At 33.6% G+C, this 15,289-nt stretch overlaps 1 protein-coding gene across 6 annotated transcripts in view; it reads right to left on the reverse strand.

Annotated features, from left to right (window-relative positions):
* The window catches only part of LOC128164915 (interleukin-6 receptor subunit beta-like), a 39,337-nt gene that overhangs the window by 10,718 nt on the left and 13,330 nt on the right, over positions 1 to 15,289 (reverse strand). For all 6 annotated transcript variants that reach the window (XR_008241001.1, XM_052829011.1, XM_052829012.1 and 3 more), the window contains 8 exons: positions 14,281 to 14,640; positions 9,532 to 9,852; positions 6,857 to 6,986; positions 4,834 to 5,018; positions 4,434 to 4,582; positions 1,643 to 1,796; positions 1,122 to 1,204; positions 284 to 509 (listed from right to left, as the gene is read on the reverse strand). Coding sequence is in view for 5 of the 6 variants with exons in the window: in XM_052829011.1 (XP_052684971.1) it covers positions 284 to 509; positions 1,122 to 1,204; positions 1,643 to 1,796; positions 4,434 to 4,582; positions 4,834 to 5,018; positions 6,857 to 6,986; positions 9,532 to 9,852; positions 14,281 to 14,527 (1,495 nt within the window). In the remaining variant the exon portion in view is untranslated. The remainder of the gene's footprint in view (positions 1 to 283; positions 510 to 1,121; positions 1,205 to 1,642; positions 1,797 to 4,433; positions 4,583 to 4,833; positions 5,019 to 6,856; positions 6,987 to 9,531; positions 9,853 to 14,280; positions 14,641 to 15,289) is intronic.

The raw sequence follows: 15,289 nt of genomic DNA on the forward strand, positions 1-15,289 counted from the left end.
TAATGTAACACAATTTGAGCCATGGGTTTATCTTTTTTGTTCTTCGGTAATTAATCATGCATTTGATGTAATTGTCTTCACTACTAAGGTATTATTCATAATACCATACTTACTGGTAATAAGAGTTTGATACTAATGCATTTACTATATTGTACAATCACATTTAAAACTAAAAAATACACAATTATATATAATAGTTGAAGAAAGTGTGTATGCTTCCATAGCGTTACACAGTAAAATCTTCAATATTTCTAAAGGACCGTCGGTTGCTACTCTAACTTACCCTGACCAAGAGGGGGGACTATGAGGGAGGAATCGCTCTTGGTGGAGAAGCCCACCTCTGTGGCCACATTCAGCAGTATCTTGGTACTGTACTTGTTGTTCACTGGAACCAGGTGACTGGTGGCAGAGGGATTTTCTATGAACTGGGGTGGGGTCTGTGTCTTGTTAAACTTTGAGATTATCCTGTATTTTGTAATTATGCCATTCTTTGAGTCATCGCTGATTTTCTGCAAGAAAGTGTACAAAAGAGTAAATTATATTAGAGAAAATATTTGAAAATAAATGCATTTCATCTTACAACTGCTTAAATTGAATATCTTGGATTTGAACACTTTTTTCATAACTGTTTAGTGGGATATCTATGCAATGTGCTAATTCTGTTGAATATTTAATTAATAAATAAGGAATCATTCTTTGAGTATTATGAGGTGATAATTTCTGTTGGGGCGTGGTCAAATCCAATAAAGCCCAAAGGGGTTTAAGATAGATTTTACCAAGCTCCGACCGAAATGATTACCTCATAATATTCAAAGAATGATTCCGTATTACTTATATTCGTATTATTTCCAATTTGTACACTTTAAAACAACATTTTAAAACCACTATTTTTTTTAATGTAGCACATGCTATGTATTGCTACGCGGCACTTTATGGAATAGGCATTTTTTACATTATTACCAAATATTTAACCTAATTAACTCGTTATCCAAAATTAATGCATCAGCTCTATATCAATCTATATATCTCTTTAATTTGTCAAAGCTACTCCTGATCTAATTGGAATGGAATGGAATGGAAAGTCATCTACCAGTAATTTTAAACTGATTGAAAATTATTACCTTCCAAAAGATCCTTACTGCTGTACAGTTAGTGTCAACACAGGCATAGAATCCAGGGTCCAGTTTTGGTACATCACTGGGGACTGAAAAACCAGGTCGGTACAAATAAAGTTTATTGATACAATGCATTAGTTGGCCATTATATGCATGCATGAATATAATTTTTAACCATCACTTTTTATTCTAAGCATATTTTGAAGATAAAATTTCAATGTAAAATGTAAGCTTGTTTTAAAAGAACAGTCACACGTAAAAAAAAAAAAAATACTTTTTTGGTAAATATCCTTTATTTAGCAAGATTAATATTTGGTGGAAATAATTTTTTGACAAGTTTGCAGAGAATTGTGATTTTGGTTTAATATAATGCAACACCATATGTTCTAATCGTATATGTTTGAACAAAACATTTAAAAATGTACTTGACTTAGCAGAAACTGATTTCTGCTAAAAATCCATATTAGAATACATTTGGCTTAATAAAACATTAACAGTAATTGTAATCACAGACTCCCATTACCCACCATCTTGCTTTGTTTTGTTCACGATTGATCTGATATCGGACCAGAAGCCTTTGGACTGGTTTCTGACCAATGGGATGGCAGCTATCCAGATGGTGTACTCCGTAAATGGCTTCAGATCTTGCAACACTACTTGGGTTTCTGTAGTATTTACCTCCTGAAATCAAAGACTGTTTACTAATACATGTACTGTATACAGGGAAATATTCGCCCCCGTTTTAATTTTGCCCCTTTCCCCCCTCATTGACAGCAGGCGAATTTGAGACTGGGCGAATTCCTATGTCTTAAGCTATCTTTCTTTTTTCGCAACTTTGTCTGGGCGAATTCAGGACAGGGGGAAACCATTTGCAAATGAAAAAGGGTGAAAATTACACAGGGTGAGAATAACCATGCATACAGTATATCATATATTGAAGAGTTTTAAGTGCTAGTCAAAATAAATGGTTTTTATAACAATTTCATGACATGTATATTTGTAATTGAGTATATTCTAGGGATGTCAATGAACATTTAAATATTCATTGAACGAGATGAATTTCTGCTGTAAATTTAAATAATATTTCAATGAAAATTAATTTTCACTTGTAGTCTAATTTACTAAATTAGACTACAATTTAAAACAAGAGGCCCAGGGGCCACATCGCTCACCTGAGCAATAATTGCCTTAGTTCTGATCAAATTAGCATTACGGTATCAAAATATTTTGACAACTAAGTACAGTATATCTTGCTAAAAAAAGATTGAAAATCTGCCAATTTTTATCCACCTCTTTTTTTTGGTAAACACCAAGCCCCTTTTGTTGTCGTACCTGTAAGAAGATTTTTCTCTATTCCTATATATCCCCCCCTCCCCCATTTCGTGGCCCCACTTTCCTCTAGGGAACAAACTTAAATCTGCATAACCTGTGCTTTCACACTAAGTACTGAGTTTAGGACCGAAAACTTTCCCAGAATATTTTTAAAGAATTTCTCTATATATTCCTATGTAAAAATTCAAACCACCATCACGGCCCCGCCCTACCACCAGGGACTGTGATTTTGCAAACTTGAATTTACACATCCCAAGGATGCCTCTACACAAGTTTATGTTTTCCTGGCCAAATAGTCTTTAAAAAGAAGATTTTTAAAGATTTTTTCTATATATTCCTATGTAAAAATTCATCCCCCATTGTGGCCTCACCCTACCCCATGACTATTATTTAAACAAACTTGAATCTATACGATCTGGGGGTGCTTCCATTCAAATTTGTGCTTTCCTGGCCTAATAGTTTCTATATATATAAAAATGTATCCCCCATTGTAGCCCCTCCCTACCCCCAGAGACCATGATTTGAACATACTTGAATCTACACTACCTGAGGATGCTTCTATTTTAATTTGGGCTTTCCTGGCCTAATAGTTTTTGAGAAGAAGATTTTTAAAGATTTTCTCTATATATTCCTATGTAAAAACTTGATCCCCCTATTGTGGCCCACCCTACCCAGAGGATCCATGATTTGAACAAAATTAAATCTACACTACCCGAGGATGCTTCCATTTCAATTTGAGCTTTTCTGGCCTAAAAGTTTTTGAGAAAAAGATTTTTAAAGATTTTCTCTATATATTCCTATGTAGAACTTGATCCCCCAATTGTGGCCCCACCCTACCCCCGGGGACCATGATTTGAACAAACTTGAATCTACACTACCTGAGGATGCTTCCATTTTAATTTGAGCTTTTCTGGCCTGAAAGTTTTTGAGAAGAAGATTTTTAAAGTTTTTCTCTATATATTCCTTTGTAAAACTTAATCCCCCTCTTGTGGCCCCTTTCTACCCCAGGGGACCATGATATGAACAAACTTGAATCTACACTACCTGAGGATGCCTCTACACAAGTTTAAGCTTTTCAGGCCTAATAGTTTTTGAGAAGAAGATTTTTGAAAAATACCAACAAATTTTCAATAATTCTCAATTATCTCCCCTTTAAAGAGGGCGTGGCCCTTCATTTGAACAAACTTGAATCCTCTTCACCTATTGGGGCTTTGTGCCAAATTTGGTTGAAATCTGCCCTGTGGTTCTTGAGAAGAAGATGAAAATGTGAAAAGTTAACAACGACAACGACAACGCCGACAACGACAGACAACGGACAAATTGTGGTCAGAAAAGCTCACTTGAGCCTTTGGCTCAGGTGAGCTAAAAAGGGAAGCATTTTAGCATTCTTGTTTCAGCATTTTTACTTTTTAGAAATCTTAATTAAGAACTGATTGCGAAGTGTGTTGACTAAAAATTCTCAAACAAAAATAAACATCAGAGTGGTGTGTGTACAAAAATCAATTTCTAGATGTAGACATTGAACTTTTTTGATATCCATATTAAAAAAATGTACATAGATTAGATTGCTGTTCTAATAGTGACACTATCTATTGCATGACAAAATTATACATTCAGTTTATTGCACACCAATGAGTATAAATACATCTGTTTCTACTTGGTGAAGGTTAAAGTTCTCTGCATAAGGAATCAGAAAATGCAAACATACACCAACTTGAGACTTTAAATCCTATAGACATACATGTACTAGATAAATATAATATTCTTTGGGCCCATAATATAGCCCCTAAAATATTTTACAAGGTATTTTATTATTCTGTGAATAATTCAAAATACATACATGTAGAGCCTCAAGATAAATGTATAGTTAATAAGATTATCTGATTCATGGTTAACATTTAGGAAACATATTTGGTGAAAATAGATAAAAAATGCTTAATGTTTGAAACATGGAGAATGCTGCAGTTGACAATCAGTTTTTGTTACCTGCCAGTCAGGGTTTTGGTCTCGGACAGGGGTAACAGTATAGCGAATCCTAAACAACTGAGGCCAATTGATCTTTTCTACACTCCATTTTAAATGAATGGATGTTTTATTGGCCATGGCGGAAACTGAATACACCTTAGCTGGTTTCACTGAAACAAAAATCATATGATCTCCAATTCACCGACATGGACAGTCAGACAAACAAACATATTCATACACACAATGTAAAGGGCTGCACAAAAAACCATGCAAAATATATGTTTAATTAAGGTGTTCTTTAGTCTTTACTAATTAATTGTGTACTGAGTAACTACATACATGCATGTACTACCAAGTTTTCATTCAAAACATTAATCAATGACATTCCTATCTGGATTCTTGACTGTATGAAAACAATTACCAATATCTGTAGACATGATCTTTTTTTCGCTGGACACCGAGTCTAGAGTCTTGGTGTTGTTCACAACCAGGTGGAAATAGTATTGGCCCATGAATAACACATCGTTTTTACCCTCCTGTATGATGCAGGTCAGATTTCTGCCGGACACTTTCAAAGATGGACAACTGGTCCATTTCTCAGTCGTACTACAAAAAAAACGAAAGAGCAATAATGCATGCATAATATGAATTAAAGCTGTAAGAATCATTTAAGCTGGAGACTGAGTCACTTTGTTTCAAAAATTTGTTCTAGAGAATCTGGTAATTCGTACCAGATCTTGATTCCTTCACTGCAAGAACTCGAAACAAGAGTGCAACAAAATTTCTCAAACAGCTTGGGACAGAGTAGAGGCAGACATCAGGTAATAACACAGTCAGATATCTGGCCTTGACACAATACAAGTACTCCACAGCAATGGAGGAGAGAACGGCAGTACCTGATGAACGGTATCACCTGCTGAACCGCTTTCAGATTGCTACTCGATACTTGGTATATTACAGTGCGATTACTTGTTTTGTTGGAACCCGCCCTTATTAACAACTCTTTCCGTAGACTTGCTTGATATGAAATGTTTGAAGGAGTAATGCAAATTGACAAACTATGGTTTATTTTGGTAAACAATCAAATTCCATATGATTAAGGGGATTTGCTGGAAAAAAACCACCAATTTCACAGATGGGGAATTTTGCAAGATTCTAAAACAATACAAATTTGTTTTGATTTACAATACAAATATGTTTTGATTTACAATACAAATATGTTTTGATCTATATGTAACATTACAGTTGCAGTTTTGAACATCAAAGAAAATCTTATCATATTTTGGGAATTTATCATTTCTATCAAAAAATCAGTAAAATATAAAATCAATCCCTGCATCAATATCATGTTTGTAGCACCTTCTTGTTACTTTGATATATAACGATAATGGTGTAGTAGAAATTCTGAATCTTGAAAGAAGTTTGGTTTTATTTGATACTTTAGATTTAATATTTTAAGAAAAAAATTTCTCAGAGACACAACATGTTGATATAAATGACTATCAGGAAGTATTCAATTTCAGTGACATGATGACAGGAAATAATTTATGATACTCTAATCAGGATGAATGATTTTGCAGTGAAATATGGATAATATGATAGTTTATAAATAGTGCCTGTTTATGAGGGTAAGAGTTGAGAATGACACCCTGAGAAAACTATTGTCAACCGATGCGAAGCGTCGGTTGACAATGCATGGTTTTCGAGGGATGTCAATTTTATCTCTTATCCTCCTAAACAGACACTATTTATTTTATCATACTGAATGTCTTAATTTTAAAGAAAACTTAACTTCTTTTATATATGAATGACGTGAATTTTATGGCAAATCATACGCACTTAGTTTATGCGCATGTAACAATTTGTTGTGTTACCCGTTGCCAAGTGTGTTGCTAACACTGAGGGTAATAGAACGGATTTTCAACTGCCTCTAAACCAATTACATTTTTAGTATTTAACATGAAAGTATAATAATTTATGATACAACATGATACTTCAGCAGCTAATGGAGGCTGTTTGGCACAGTTCTAACTGACTGTAATCCACAGAAACAGGTACATTTAAGTACTTTACACTGATATGATTATAGTACTCCACAGAAACAGGTACATCTAAGTACTTTGGTATGATTATAGTACTTACTGACTTATCCACAGAAACAGGTACATCTAAGTACTTTGGTATGATTATAGTACTTACTGACTGTACTCCACAGAAACAGGTACCTTTAAGTACTTTGGTATGATTATAGTACTTACTGACTGTAATCCACAGAAACATGTAGGTACATTTAAGTACTTTGGTATGATTATAGTACTTACTGACTGTACTCCACAGAAACAGGTACATTTAAGTACTTTGGTATGATTATAGTACTTACTGACTGTAATCCACAGAAACAGGTACATTTAAGTACTTTGGTATGATTATAGTACGGTACTTACAGACTGTAATCCACAGACGTGTCGGTGATCCCGTGAAGCTGCCTGTACTCCACAGACAGGTCCCAGTAACATTCAATCCGCTCCCAGTTATACGTGACACAGCTGCCAGACTTGGGGGGCAGAGGTTTGTCTGTATAATAGTCATTTATAAATAACTGATTATCCACATATTTCCGGTGTATACATACATGTATATCTACATGCACACACACAAACACACATACTATTTCAAGGAACCTTCTTTTTTTGCTCATAAAATTTTTTAAGGCTTGCAAAACTAATGCTGATTGGTGTGTGAATTAAACTCTAACATGCAAACTTTTGAACATCCCAAATAAATACATATTGACCAATTATTCAAGCAAAAGCAAGATACATAATATTTCAAATGAATACAAATAAACAGATTTATTTTGCAGTTAATGAATACTTAGTTAATCTCTTTTTAAACAAGTACCCTGTACATTACATTGTTTTTTGAAATCTGTTGTCTTGAAAAATATTTTGGACTTTGAACCTGTCTTAAAATTTCTGTTCAAGGTTAGCATTTTAGAGGGGTAAATAATATGTTGTAGATCATGCTGTAGACTAGATGTTAAATGATATGGTTCCACAAAAAAAACTTGACTGTTTCATCCACAATGTAAACATATCAAATATCTCCGTATTATTTGAAGATCAACTTCATAGAAGTGTTCTGTTAGGCAAGTGTGCCTTGACATCTGATACAAACTTTCAATTTACGTCGCACTACCTGAAATTCGGCATGTGGAATACCTAGAGAGTATCACGTATCAGTTCCTGCTATTTGACCCCACGCATCCTGCTACACTTGACCTACATAAGGGGAGACAACCGATGGGCCAGTTCCTTTTTTTAATGGCCATACTTGATGACATTTTACAATGTGGTTCTTGGTACAAAAAATTGACTATACTAGCTACCAAACACAAACATCTAGATGGATTTCTACACATTCTCGGAACATGCCTCAAGTATGAATGAATTTGATTCAGTCACTGGTTTTTTTTTAACCAATTATCAGTTTGTTAATTCTTTTAAATAATTTCTTCATTTTTATTCATGTAATGGAGTGATTGCTAAATTAACAGTTCTCACTCATGAGAGAGAGAGAGAGAGAGCTTAAGGTCAGAAAAAGAAGAAGAGGAAGAGAGAGGGTGTTGGGAAATGAAAGAGGGTGATAAAGAGAAGTAGGGCTTTACAGAGGGGGTAAGAAAACTGAAAAGAGGTCAGGCTCCACCGTCACCAAAATTTTCAAACCCCTCAACTCGTTCCTCAAATCAAATCCTTTAAAGAAAAGTACATAAATTTGTGGTCAAACGCTTAAGATTTGAGGCTGAGTATTGACTTGAGGAAAGTTGGTGATGGCAGGGCCAGGAGGATTGAGGAAATGGAGAGGGAGACTATTAAAGAGAATGAGAGAGGATGAAAGTGGGGGAAGGGGGGGGGGGTTGGTTCAGTGATTTGGAAGAAATAAGGGGTGATAAAGCTATCTCTCCTAAAAATCAATTTTCAGTTTTAGGTTATAACACCAGAAACTTCTTAGAGATCTCTCATCCCAACACTTCATTACCACGACTGGGTCAAAATATTCACATATTGACAAAACACAATACATGAATATATACATAAAATTATGGGTTTTTTTCCTGGTTTTGGCTTTGATTTTTTCATTATTTCCGACTGGAATTAATTAGGTCAGTTAACAGTACAGTTTTTCTTACACAATAACACGATATAAAAGTTCATTTTCATTGACAGAACTTTGTGTATCAGCTTCCTTATGGAAGTAGACCCCCCCAGGTACCAGACCCAAACACAGGAACAAAGTACACTAACAATATGGTATTGTGTATGTACATACATGTTTGTGGTTTGCTTATTTTGGTCAAATATATTCTATAGAATAACTAAAACTTATCATCAATGCCTGAATAAAAATGATCTAAAATTCATTCATAAACATATTGTAATGTCCATTTAAACATATTTGCATGCAACAATTATCACTTTGACTGGATCAAGCTTTTCTGACAAGAAAAAATGCATTTTAAATTTAAGGCCCAATGTTACACCGATATTCTTCTGAGCAAATATTGTAAACAAATATCAAACCATTGAAGGATAGGAATTCTGATAAAAGAGGTTTCCTTAAGACCAGCTTGTTACAAAATTTGGATGCTTTTACATTACAAAAGTTACCATGGTCCATTATCAAGAAAATACAAAAGCTGAGAAATATTGGTGTTAAATGTACTGGTAAACAGTAGAGGAAAATTCAACGAGTTTGAAATCGGGAAATGATCTGGTAATTTAAAAACTGTGTAGCACAACATCTTTTGCTGCATTAGAGATGATGCTATTACAGTGATGTCTTGTATGAATTGCAAGCTCCCCCTTATAGAGGCCGACATGTAAACTTTAGACAAACTTTTTTTTTACATGCCAGAAAATGTTGAAAAGGCTCACAGTTTCGGCTTTTTGAAGGTCACTTTTATAAACTGTTGTTAAAATTAGTTGATGCAAACAATTTTATCATTGATAATTATGTTAATTGTCACAAATAAAAGTTGGTTTACAGTTTTTCAATGTTTTTGTTAGTATAAAGACTTAGAGTTTCAACAAAAAAATTTTTTTTTTTTTTTTATACGTACAATCAATCTCCACAAAGAAGTGGGCCACAGTGCACGGGTCTTTTTCTTCGAGGTCCTGATTATACATGCACATGTAATGCATGTACTTATTGTCTTTGGAGGCCGTCTGATTCACGAGGTCAACTATAGCGATTCCTAGGCGGAGGGAATCTACCAGGGGGCGCCCATACAATGTCCGGTCATCCTGGCCCTCCTCCAGTTTCGATGACATAAAAAACAGCTTGCTCTCGCTTAAAAGTTGATTCTCGTTTCCTGGGTCCAGGGTACAGTTTAGGTTGATGGGTTCCCCAAAGTAGAAAACTGATGAATCAGAATTAATCGCTGCCAAAAAAAAAGAAAGAAGAAATTCTTAACTCTTGAAGCCTATTTAATCTTCACTATTAATTTGTTATATCCATAAAACAAATATGTAATACTAAGTATGGTGAATTTGATCTATTCATGATTGTTTTCTTTAAGATGACTACCATTTGTGCTTGCTGAGGCTTAGAATAAAAATATCTTCTCTAGAAACCTTAAATAATTGGATGGTTAATATAGGGATTTTTGTGAAAATAAATTCATTCAAACAATTATGTCAGTTGGTATCATTAAGGTTTAAAACTATGAAACAATTTATTATAAACAATGTAAATTTGATTATTTTTCATCTCTACAGTGCTCAAAATCAATTGAATATTCGCTGTATCCATAAATTTGTTTTAATTGAGTTTTTCTTTTAATAAAAGTTCTGTAAATGTTTGCAAGGATTTGTTAGGAATTTTGCAGTTGATCCACAAAACTTAAAGCCATTTTCAAGATTTTTCAATAAATCTGTGTTCATACTAAACGTTATTTACTGTACTTGGTAATACTGTTGGGGGTTAGGGGACCAGTGCCCTGCCCCCACCAATTTTCCTTGTACATGTATTAAGGTGTCGTATAAATGACAAAAAACTCTATTATCGAAAAGGTGAGTGCCCAACACTATCAATTTCAAAATGACCTCAAACTCTACCAATATTTGCTATTGAAAATTTTGTATGCCCACACTGACAGGTTTTTACCTAGCAGTCTCGATTATCAGTCGAAATCATTAAAACCCCCACTTTATCTTGCCTTTATCTTCGTTGTTTTTTACTCTACAGATGATACCCTACCTATAGCTAGGATTTCACTTGCACAAATCGATACAGTACACTGCTCAAAGATTAAACAAACCATCAATTATGTACATAAAACCCAGCTAAATTCGTAACAGGATACCTGGTTAAGACGATTCAAAATCATTAATACTTCATTATTAATATCTGACAATTGGATGACATTTATTTGTGAACATTTCACCATTTTTTCTACAACATCTGTCCAATAGCTACAGATGGACTGTCTTCTTTGGAGAAAAAAAAAAAGGATCCGGTCTATTACATCATTATCTCTAAGTGACCCATTAACTTTGGGTATTCATTTTTACCATCAACTGAAATACTGCACATAAAACCCTTATCTGTACTGAAAGGAAGGCACTACAGTAATCAGATTTTTTTGGTCCAAGATTATTAGTTTACAATTCCCTGCATGGGCTTCTGCCCTGTTTAAAACCTCAAAAAACAAAAGCAAATTTCAAAGAAAATTAGGAGCTGCTCTTTATGATAAGCGACTGTCTCGACACATTACGACTTCAGAAAGTCTTTTTTGCGGATGTGCTTTTTGAATATTTATATACAGTTTTGGTGGTATAGACAATAGACAGCCATCTGACAGTTTTAATTTTCTGAATCATAACTTATCTTAAATTTAATATCTGCACTTATTATCTGTGTGCCTGACACAAATAATGACGAAAAATAAAACTAAAAGAAAAGGAAACGGTATATAATTAGAAGAGTTCTACAATACTGCTAATGGATTACCGTAAATGCTAAGAACGAGACATTTTTAGAACTTCACTTACTCTGACATATATTTTTTAAGGGGGGGGGGGGGGCCAAAAAATATCAAAATATGAGTTATTGCTCATTTTGCAATGTTATGTTGTTGAATGTTGAACCAGACTGACCTACATTTTCTACCTGTCATCATGCCCAGCGTGTAACAGTACAGCGCTAATACAAGGGTCCCACTAAGTGCATCGCAGCCATTCCTGTCTCTAACACATCATCATTTTAAATGAAGATGTCATGGTTAATCTCCTTCAATAGTGCAAAATACAAAAATACTTCTCTCCCCGTGTACCATTGTAGGTCAAAGGCAGAGCAATTTAGTTTTACATGAATGCAGTGCTTCAGGTAGCTGATACGATTTACATATCCCTCTTTATAGTGGAAATGGCTTAAAGTGGGATGTTGTCCGTTCCAAAATAGCATCAAAGATTGATTTTGTAATTAATCTACCAACATACTTTTTTTCCCTACAATTTGCTGCAAAGCAGTTTTTGTGACAATTTTACTCAAACAGCAAATCAAATCTCATCAACGACAATTGTTTTTTTCTTTTTCCTTTTTTTTTTCTTTTCATGCAAGAAAACATTCCCTCCCTGAGAAATTGCCATATCTAAACCCATAAAAAGCATAACATTTTAACATCAAAGTGTTTAATTTAGAAATGTTAAGACTCTGAATACACCAGCTTCTATTCTAGTTGCGAGAGAAATTTTATAACAATTGGGGAAGGTTATCTCAATGTTTTGTAGTATCTAATTAATTGTGACTTAATTTGACAATCACTGAAATAATTGAACTCCGCGACAGTCAATACATGAACCCGATGTCTAGTATGAGTTCTATACAGTAGATTCCTTATTCTTCGCAATTCCACTGTACTAGAATAAAAATTGTAAGCACTGATCTTTTGTTATCATTTCATATACAGTCAAACTTTGTTACCTCAAACTAGATGAGACTGTTTATAAACGTCGAGATATCCATGTATTCGAGATATCGAAGGTAAAATACTTTGAAAATAATTATATTTGAGATATCAGTGTTCCAGATATCGAAAATCAACTGTAGTTCACAACTGTCAGAAAAATAAAAGTAAGATTTTAAAATCAAAGAGAAGAGAAATAACATCCCTGACATTTAATATTATATAATTAGGAGGGTTATCTACAATACCTAATAAATTGTCTTATATTACACCAAACTTCAGCCAATGAAAAATCATAACGGTAGTTACAACAATACAGCGGACAACCATGCCTGCCTCCCGATTTGCTCTTTTGATTTAGTTTATGCAAATTAACCTAATCAGTTCTTCTTTGGATGTACAAAATGATGTTCTTTAATGAAACAATAGCTATTTTTTTTTCTTCTCATTATCTCAAACTTAGACAATCTTTTCTTTAAAAAAAAAAAATTCTTTTTATCTATTGGCCAAAAGCGATCCATTAGGACCTCATAGTTTAATAGTTTTTCTTCAGAATGGTTCTGAAAATAAAGTTCATGATAATAAAGTCCTAAAGAGAGAAAGGTGTTTCTGTAATACAGGGAGCCAATAGCCACAAGATATATTAAATCCTATTGCGTCAAGAGGCTTCTATAATTCCCTTATTAGCATGCAATTTTCACGCCATTTGACAGAAGGGGACATTTTGAGTTAAGCTTTTACAAACCAGATTGCACAATCACAATTATTTGTGCAAAAACATCAAATCAAAAAAAAAAATTTGGGAACATTAATTACGCATCAGGAGAAAAGTTCCATTCATTTCAATGTCAAAAACTAATGAGAAAATGCCTGAAAGTTGTTTGTAAATAAAAGAATTCTTGTTTGATATTCCTTTGAAAACAGAAGCCATGGATATTTGACATTTTCGTGTCTAGATTAATATTAACCTGAAACAACCTTTATGCTAAATGTTAACCAATAATCAAACGCAAAAAATATCTAAAAGACACGAAATGCCAAAAAAGTCAAATGTTTGACAAAATGGAACTGATTTATTATCAATTCTTTCATATTCAACAACAGATTAGAAAAACACTTTTACAAGTCCCCGCGCTGTTCTGTTTTACAGTTGAATGACAGCAATGAATTAGATTTTGTGAAATGCACTCCTGTGAATTCAGAAAATGTTCAACTATTTTAACAATCACAATAAAATTGGTAATAGGCAGATCCTATGATATGATACTGCTAGCTGAAATAAATTGTAGGAAATTTTTCTTTTATTATTTCCTTATTAACTGGTTCATGTTCTTAAGGTTTTGTACGATATTAACCTAATATTAAAAATTGTCTTCATGGAAACATTTTGTTTACGCAAACTTTCTTCAAAATAAGGAAAAACATTAGGGGTATAATGTGTTTACAATAATTTTACCTGCATTCAAAACTAGGAGATTGAGTTGTCAGATTATATGTTTTTAAATTGAGTAGAATCACACGGATGTTTCTGCTTCATTTACTTATACATATTAAAATACTTGCCATAGCAGAACGGTATTTGCGAAGGCAAAATGTACATTAACAGTTATATCAATGGCACATTATTTTACATATTAAAGAAAAGAAGACCTCCAACTTATACTTAATGTGTTAATTATAAATCTAACCAATTTCTCCCTATGTTCATTGCTTTGACACAAACGATTAGAATTTTTTTTTAATCTTCAACATATTCTGTATCTATATTTTAAATACCCCAAACATATATAAGAAAACTGTAAAACTGTCATTTAATTTACTCAATAATTGTAAAAAAAAAAAAAAAAAAAAGAAATACCCATTTTGTATTTACAAAAAAAGAAAAGAATAAAAGTGTCTTACCTCCTCTAAACGGACATTTCTGCCAAGCCAAAACTTGTCCTCCTAAACAGTACAGAAAAAGAGCCAGGGAAATGTTCCACTTTGGTCTCATCGTATTGAAGCTGGTGTCGGATGGAAGAGTATTAAGTGTAGGTAATTTGGCGGATATATTACTTCTTTTTTTGTTGTTGTTGTTGTTGGGTTGTTGCTGGTTATATATATATATATAAACCTTCAGCAGGTGCTTCCCATAGCAAGCGAGTAACATCGATGCTTCTTGTTGTCACTACTCATGCTCTCTGATCCATAATTGATTGAGCCTTCCACTTATATACAGGGCCTCCATGTCTCAGCACAGCGGCAGAGAGCGGAGCATGCAGCCTTGTGAAATTAAAAAAAAAAATTACGGTAAAGACAAAAAAGATCAACAGTTACTCAATTGTCATGAAATATTGGTATGAATTAATTCATTAACGATTCATGCCTGGCAATTAACCAGCTTAAATGTGAGCTTTACTAAATAAATTAAAACCCCCCAATAAACCAGCTGATTTGATAAAACAAACTTGGAATAATTAAATCGAAAGATCACAAATGATTTTCTTGTTTTTAAGCATTATGAATGATGTAATTCCACACACAGCATCGTCTTGTCTCAAAGGCTGTTGTGGGCAGTTATATATGATGATTATACAGACATTTATGCATGTTTAATGAATTGAAATTCATTGAAGATTTTGGGGGCTAATGACCTCATAATAATTAATAATGTAGTTTTTGTTTACAGCGTAACCTAATTCTAAATTAATCATTGCATTCTTTCTGCTGATTGGTACAGGATGGCACACTCTATGTACATGTTTTAGACGTTCATACTTCTTACGAAACTGAAGTAGACTGTATTTAATATTCAATTAAAAATCACAAACATTTACTGGGTACAGCAGGAAACTGGGACAGCATAGTAATTAAGTATATGCATCTTAAAAGTAGTCAGTATGGTTCACAAACATTTCCACTCCAAACTCAA

The sequence above is a fragment of the Crassostrea angulata genome, chromosome 10 (assembly GCF_025612915.1).
Source record: "Crassostrea angulata isolate pt1a10 chromosome 10, ASM2561291v2, whole genome shotgun sequence".
Lineage (NCBI taxonomy): Eukaryota > Metazoa > Mollusca > Bivalvia > Ostreida > Ostreidae > Magallana > Magallana angulata.